At 41.2% G+C, this 8544-nt stretch overlaps 1 protein-coding gene across 1 annotated transcript in view; it reads right to left on the reverse strand.

The window, feature by feature from the left end:
• myo1d (myosin 1D) overlaps positions 1-7929 on the reverse strand; it is a 130565-nt gene extending 122636 nt beyond the window's left edge. The window contains exon 1 of the mRNA XM_037691633.1: positions 7512-7929. Coding sequence (XP_037547561.1) covers positions 7512-7606 — 95 coding nt within the window. The 5' untranslated portion in view covers positions 7607-7929. The remainder of the gene's footprint in view (positions 1-7511) is intronic.
• Positions 7930-8544: the final 615 nt, after the last annotated feature.

Raw genomic sequence — 8544 nt, forward strand, 5'->3', positions numbered from 1 at the left:
ATCTATCTATCTATCTATCTATCTATCTATCTATCTATCTATCTATCCAGACAACGTCCCTACTTCGTGGATATTCACCCATCATGGAGGGGTGGAACATAACCCCCACGGTAAGTGAGGGACTGCTGTATACCATTTTATCAACTTTTTGATATGTTTAACCAATGTTTTGCTATTTTTAGCTTTTAGCTAGTGCGTTGCAAATTTTAGCTACCTTTCTGCTAATTTTAGTCGACCATATGCTATGTTTAGTTTTTAGCTTACCCTTTTCTGCATCTGGCTCGTTTTTGCTACTAACCTTTTGCTACCTTTAGCTTCTAGCTAGCAATTTTCTACTTTTAACTAGCATTTTACAACTTTTCGCTAGTTTTTTGCTCCATTTAGATTTTAGATTGCGTTTTGCTTATTTTAGCTTTAGATACTCAAGTTCATCTCCTTCAGCTAATCTCAGAAGTCATTCAGTGTTCAGTGTTAATGCTGTTTTTTCACAAATAAAACGTATATTTTTCTGGATTACATCATGCTTCACATTGTAAATTATGAATATTTTCAGTCAGTGACCGCAGCCAGGAGAGAAAAGACTTGAATAAGCAGCCTGGGATGAAATGTTCTCCAAGCGTGAGCTGCACACCATCATCACGTTCATCTTTGCTGCAGGGTTTATCAGAAACATACGTTCTACAAACGGACTTTGGTTTAATTAGCCAGGACTGAACAAAATCATAAAAAAGAAAAAGAAGAGATCAAACCCTGAACTCAGTTGCTGTGCCTGACGTCAGGGTCGTAAACGGAAAGAGGGGCTGATTTATTGCACCTTATCTGACAGAAGAAGGTAACCTTTAAGCTTGGACTTATCTCCCAGCAGCTTTGTTTATTCAGCAGGATAAATAGAGGTAGAGTTACCTTGTTTCTCTTTGCACCACACCTCTTTAGACCAGCGGTAAAACAGGACAACCACTGTTTTTAGGGTCATTTTGAGGTCAACCAACCGTTAACAAGACATAACCAAACCACGTGTCTGTGCAACGTTAAGTGAAACCCCTCGCAGTTTTGAAACCAGACAAAAGACAAGCTGGACGAGACTCCAGGAAACAATGAAAAGCAAGGACCAAAGCAAAGGGAAATGCCAGGCTTTCCTGCTCCACAACATCAGAGACTTCCTGCTCAAAGTCCTCCATAACTCCTCAGACGGGTTCAAAGGTCAAATCACTCGGAGAGCTTCTTGAAGCACAAAAACAGGAGTCTTTAGGGTCAACGTGGACTCGCAGGAGGAATAAAAACACCAGCAACGTATTTCACAGTTAACGACGGCTCTCACTGCAGCAACTGATGAATCTAAATTTATAAAAATTATGGATTAATCTGGTTTTAGACTGTTTAGGTAAAGGCTCTGCGCTGCTATAAACAACGCCCTTTAATGTGCACATAAATAAATAAAAGAGGGCTGTTCCCAGATTTATCAGGCACTGGTTTTGTTAGGGGGGAAAAGGAAAGTCTATTTGGGAAAACAGTCGTCTTGAAGGAATGTTTTTGTGGTGAGAAACTAAACAGCACCGACTTATAAAAGATATTTCAGACGTCTGACAGGATGAGAACTTTTACTAAGTCAGAGCTTTCATTTTTCTGCATTTTTAATCATCAAACTTTTTCATTTCTTCAATTGTTTTTTCCTCTTTAGGCAACTTCAACATGCAACTTTCTCATATTTTCTTCCATCACCCACCACCAACAATGTTTCTGCCTGGGCCTGTTAGCAAAATACCTCATGAACCACCAAACAAACTTTAACAAAGCCTGTAGAACGTGATCATCGGATACATCTCCAACTGATCTGAGGTCAACCAGATTCAAGATGGCTGCAACCAGTGGTGATCTTAGCCTCTCTTGTTGGGGTGCTCAAGCACCCCCTAAATTTTAACTCGCCACCCCTGAAAATCTTAATCATCATCATTAGGATTTTGTAAAGAAACTCCGTTCTCAAACCTTAGATTCACCAAAATATTGAATTATATTATTATTATTATTATTAAATATTGAATAAATATGGAATAAATGATGACACGGACCAGTAAAATCTATAATTTGTTTTGCACGAGTTGGATCCTTGATGCCACCTGTCAATCAATCCAGTATGCTTGTTAGCAATTTGTCCCCAAGTGAAATGCCCCTTACCTGCAGGGGCTACGTCTGTAGCATCTTAGCTAGTGCGTCTGTATTGTGCGCCACATTACAGTTGTTGGCAGTTGTCAACCGGGGTTGGAGGGGGGATGTTAGGATGCATGAGAGAATCGGAGCATTCTTTATTCACACAAGGAGAGCTGTTGGTCAGGCTACTCCTTGTTGCTCTCTAAAATAATTATTGAATCATGTGTTTATTTGTGGAGGTAAACATAGATGTTTAACAACCAGTTAGAATACACCAGAATGCAGGAAATGGCATCTATTTTATTCAAAATATACTGGGGCACAACCCCCCAGACCCCCGCCCCCAACAACTATTGTGTCCCCCCCACATTGCAAATGTTTCTGATGCCAGTGGCCACTGTTATTCAAGTCAAGAGCCATTTTCAACACTGGGGGCTAAGCACCCCTTAAGGTCAGATTCTAGAATCGCCCCTGGCTGCAACAGAAAACTGACTTTAAAATCAAATTAAACACTAAAATGAATATTACTGAGAATTTTACAGATGTTGACATAAAATTTGGTGCAGGATTAGCCGATACCCCAGCACATATTAAATGTAAATAAAATGAGATCTATGATTGTCCATGCTCATATTTTAGGTCAAAATATTATTTTCTGTAACACAACAGAAAAAAAGAATAGTCAGAGTGAGAATCTAGTTGACGTCATTCCGTGTGTTTTTGAATATTTAACTTTGGAAATTTTTGTTTAAACTTGTTTCTCACATGTTGAGCAATCATAAATGGTTTTCTAACTGGTTCAATGCCCCAAACACGTTGCATATTTAAATGTTCTTAGTCAAGACAATAAACTCCCCGCTAACCCCCGTGATGGTATCGCTGTGTGACTGAGAGGAAACAAGCCCGTGTGGAAAGTTTCATTATTTCTTCTGTGTTTTTAACAATTTATTTGTGAAACAGTAAAGAGGTGGATGTGTTTAAGGATGTAAATTTAGGTCTTTTGGATAAAACACTGTTTTTGGACAAAAGTCTTTTCTGCTCACAAATTTCCCAAGACCCCAAAAGCATTTGAACTTTTATCTTTCCAGGCATCTCCGCAAAAAGACCGGGCTTCTATTTTGGGAACGGTGCGCTCCATGGAACAGGCCGCAAGGTTCAACTTCCAGTCAAAACAAAGTAGAAGTCAGCTTGAACAACCGTGTCTGGATAGGAGCACACTTTTCTAAATTACACCCTGATTGCTGCCACAGGGGGATGCGATCAGCAGCGCCGCATGCCGAGTCTTTAATAACAGTAAAAATCCCCCGTTGGCCAGAGAAACTCGCCGAGCTGCTGCTTGAACTCAAGTTCTTTCTGACCGACTTCAAATTAAACTAAAATAAATAAAAGAGTGAACAGCTGTAAAGCTGCTGGAGCGCGTGGCCCAGCAGCTCAATGCGTGGGTTAAGTGAGCTGAATTTGTTGTGAAGCTAAAACACACGGCGCAGATGTGCTCCAGCCCCTCTTGTTTTGGAGAACGGTGAAGACGGCCTTCTGTAAGCGGCTCGCTGCGACTCAAACACCAGTGCTTGCTTCCATGAGCGTGCGCACGCTGAGACTAGAGGGGAAAGGAAGCGCTCCTGGCTGGTCACACCCTCTACAAATAACAATCTTCACACGCCACCTCCGGACCGAGCCATGTAGCTGGAGGGAAAACAGAAAAGAAGGGGAGCGGGGGGGTAAACGAGGCTCGGTGCTGCCACAGCTACTGTTCACACCACACACTCTGATCCAATTTAACAAGCGTGGCTGTAAAAACAGCTAACCAGAACCTCAGTCATTTGGACACAGGTTCACTTGTGCATCCGGCACTCTTCACTCTCAGTTACACACATTAAGACCAAAATCATTTAAATACAAATTAATTATGTGTCAGCAGCAAACGTTAGCTCAGGATCTGTAAAATTAGCAAATTTAGAGCCATTTCTGTGTAAGTTAAGAATGAACTGCAGTCATCTCGATGCTGTTTGGCTCCAAAAGTTCTGCTTTCTGATAGTTTCACGGAAATCTGTCCAGTGGTGCATTAAATACTCTGCGTACGCAACAAACACACAATTACTGGAGTCAACTCTGCACGTTAGTGAAATATCTCACGAAGACAACGGATTTTACTGAAGCTTTCAGAACAATCTATGACCGCACAAGGCTGATTAACTCTTGGAGACGAGTCGACGCAATTCAAAATGGCCACCGTGACTTATCGACTGAGCTACTGAGTCAGTTAGCCACCGCTAATCGTAGCCAACGCCAAAACAGCTATGATTTGGTCAAATACAGAAGTCCTTCGTTTATCACAGGGCATCCGTACCCTGAAGACCCACGATAAGTGAAAAACCGTGAAGTAGTACAAGTAGTAGTTTATTTTATTATTTAAATATATACATGCTAAAGTGTTTTAAACCCTTCCCACGCTCTTGCAATATTATGAACAATGTTTCTAAACTCTAAAAGAGCACATAACGTCATGATTTCAGCTCCCTGCCTCCGCTGCTCTCAGCCACCTGCAAGCGCTCTTGGCCACGCCCACGTCCCCGCTCTGTACGGTGAACAGCTGATCAGCCGCAGCAGGAAGTTTATCCTGCAGTGTGGGCTGCACAAAGGTGCAGGAGGTGCGGAATTATTTAAAATAATTTATTTTAAATAAAAATTCCATGCCGATCGTGCAGCTCATCCGTCAATCAGCCAATTGTGTCATGTCCAATCTTATTTTGAAAAACAGCAATAGAGCGAGTCTGCGATAAATGAACCGCGAAGTAGCGAGGGACTATCCATCCATCCATTATCTTTACCCGCTTATTCCATTTTGGGTCACGGGGGTCGCTGGTGCCCATGTCCAGCAATCACTGTGCGAGGGGCGGGGTACACCCTGGACGGGTCGCAAGTCCATCACAGGGACACATAGAGACACACGAGACAAACAACCATTCACTCTCTCTCTCTCACCTAGGCACAATTTAGAGTTACCAATCAGCCTAACATGCATGTTTTTGATCTGAAAGGAAACCAGAGTACCTGGAGAAAACGCACGCATGCACGGAGAGAACATGCAAACTCCACCCAGAAAGGTCCTGGGCTGGGATTCAATCCGGTGACCTTCTTTCCGAGAGGCGGCAGCTCTACAAACTGTGCCACCGTGCCGCCCTCATTAAAACAAACGTGACTTTGTGAAAAAGGAGGCACAGCTGAATGCCCAGCGCTGCTGACAAAGACTCTAAAAGCTCTTACATGACATCAGGGATCAGTTTGCACTTTCATCACAGATGGCAGAGGTGAGCAGGGGAGGCAGATTCCACGCCGCAGCCCATCTGAAACAAACACTCTCCCTTCATTCAGGCGACATGCGTCACACTCTCTATAGTGACAGAAACAGGAAAGTCTGCAGGGCTTGGGTGGAGCCTGTCGAAGCATTTTGAAATAATTTACCGCTCCGAGCGGAAAACATGAAAAAGAACAAGCATCCAAACTGTAAACAGTCTGCACTGCTGCTGCAGATCAGACGAACGCAGCTCTAACCACGCCGACTGATCCAGCAGACACAAACTAATAAACTGATAAATACCGAACACCCGCTGCTCTTCTAACCCCACCTGTCACCTGTCGTGCCATATTGAATGGTGCAGTTTTCAAAGAGTTTACTCCGGTAGTTTTCCGGATATTTGGAAAGCAATTCTGAAATGCGGGCCCACGCTCAATGTAAACAAAACACAGCTGACTTTGCAATAAACACATGGACGCTTGTGATCTGTTTTCTTAGGTAAACAGACGTCATAGTTGGCAGAGGTGCTCACAAATTTTAACATTTTGAAGGAAAATTACCATCAAAATGAGAAAATTGTTCTGTACGTTGCTCATTTTTTGTCCAGTCTTCATAACTTTGTAAGTACCAGTAGTTGCTTTAGTTTAAATCAACATCAACGATTACCTGATGTAGTTTTCATACTCTTTAAAATTATATATTTGTGTGAGTGCCAAGTTTTTAATCAGTTTATAGTTTGGAAGTGCGTTATGTACAGTTTTAACCATTTACATATATCAGAACGTTCAGCTCTTTGAGGACAACACGGCAATGTTGTTTAGTTTTTTTTAACCTTTATACTTTTTTAAAATAATCAATTTAATTTACAATTTTCCCACATTGAAATGGAGAGCTAATTAAACTGTTGAAAAACGTCCAGGTCTACTACAGCATACTAGCTTAAGTTTTAACTTTTAGCAACTGTTTTCATTATTTTAGCTTGCAGCTACTGTTTTGATTATTTTAGCTTGTAGCTACTGATTGATTATAGCTTGCAGCTACTCTTTTGATTATTTTAGCTTGTAGCTACTGTTTTGATTAGATTAGAATGCAGTTACTCTTTTGATTATTTTAGCTTGCAGCTACTGTTTTGATTAGATTAGAATGCAGTTACTGTTTTGATTATTTTAGCTTGCAGCTACTGTTTTGATTATGTTAGCTTGCAGCTACTGATTTGATTATTTTAGCTTGCAGCTACTGTTTTGATTATTTTAGCTTGCAGCTACTGTTTTGATTATTTTAGCTTTTAGCTACTCTTGATTATATTAGCTTTTAGCTACTCTTGATTATTTTAGCTTTTAGCTACTGTTTTGATTAGATTAGAATGCAGTTACTCTTTTGATTATTTTAGCTTGTAGCTACTGTTTTGATTAGATTAAAATGCAGTTACTGTTTTGATTATTTTAGCTTGCAGCTACTGTTTTGATTATTTTAGCTTGTAGCCGTTTTATTTTAGCTTGTAGCTACCATTTTGCTTATTTCAGCTTGTAGCTACTGTTTTGATTATTTTAGCTTGTAGCCGTTTTATTTTAGCTTGTAGCTACCATTTTGCTTATTTTAGCTTGTGGCTACTGTTTTGATTATTTTAGCTTGTGGCTACTGTTTTGCAAATGTTAGTTTTTATTTAGCCAATTTAAGCTTTTATTCCAAACAGCACTCACCGGGGCCTTAACTTTAATGGCTCAGCTTCAACTTCTTCAACACCTTTACTGCATTTAAAAGACATTTTAACATGGACGTTATAAAAAGAAGCTGGTGAAGTTTTAATTTGAGAACTAACAAGTTTGTGCCACAGTCGTGTTGCGCGTTTTGTTCCAGTTTCCATTTATTTTATTTACAGGCCGAGTTCATTTTGGTGACCCACCTTTTCTCTGGCTACGCCCCTGGATCATTTCCAGACACCTGCTGAATGACGTCACTAGGTGCTCACAGCACGTTAGGGATGTGTTTCAATGGCACCATCCGTTCAGTGGAAGTCCTTCAGAAATCACCTGAAGGGGCTCAGGGAAGGTGAGCAATGGCGGAGGCTTACCTGAGTTTTAAGTTGGCCATAAACTCCTCCATTGACACGTTGTCCAGAAGCACAAAGTCTGCCTTTCCAAACTCCAGGCTTTCGTGCTCTGCCATCTTGTTTACTTGTTAATCTAAGCGCCAAGAAAAATAATAAGGAAAAAACTTGTCTTAAAGTGCCAATAAAGAAATGAAGGTCGGCTCAAAACACGGTTCGCATCTTGTCTCGCGTGGCACCTTCAAACTTTACTCATGATAAACGGTGTTTAAAAGAAGTAAAGCTGGGATAAACCTTATTTTCCTGTTTTGAATTAAAGTTTATGCCCCCCCGACAAATATCCTCATGTCCAAAGTTCCCTCTTCGATCCGAACTGTCCCGGTCCCGTTACACCGCCACACACCGTGCGCGAGCTCTGACCGTTTCCTTTCGTGTTTGTGTCCTGTCTGCGCCGAACCGGCTCTCCACCAATCAGATCCAAGCATGTGTTCAGAAGCCCCGCCCTTTTCACCGCCCAGTCTATAAGGAGGCGCCGGTCATCAGTGTTGCCAAATACACAATAATTATTGCGTTTGTACGAAGGTTTCAAGGTTTCAACTGGTCATCGAGGAAGGCTATCCAGCATATTTTAATTGTTTGATACACCTGGTTTGAATGAATAGGTGATTAACTGACTTCTCCAGAACGTGAGGAAATAATCAAATCATTGAACCCGGTGTGTTGGAGCTGAGAAACAACTTAAATAGGCAGGATAGTGTTCCTAGAGGATTTTTTTTTTTAATCCCAACTACACGATAGTTTTTGGGTTTTTTTCCCATTCAGTAAAAACTCTAATTAACTACGTGAACACCCACATAACTTTAAAAAAAGTTTTATCCGATCAGCCAGACAGCATGTCGCGATTTTCTATCTGGCAACCCCAGTCAGCCCGAGTCAGCTGAAAAGCATCGCAAATATTTCTACATCACCGCAGCTTCTCTGGTTTTCTGGCATATTTCAGCAATGACGGGGGCGCCGTAAATAAAAGCAAAGAAAACGGCATATTATTAAACTTAAT

The sequence above is a fragment of the Nematolebias whitei genome, chromosome 17 (assembly GCF_014905685.2).
Source record: "Nematolebias whitei isolate Nwh7 chromosome 17, NemWhi1, whole genome shotgun sequence".
Lineage (NCBI taxonomy): Eukaryota > Metazoa > Chordata > Actinopteri > Cyprinodontiformes > Rivulidae > Nematolebias > Nematolebias whitei.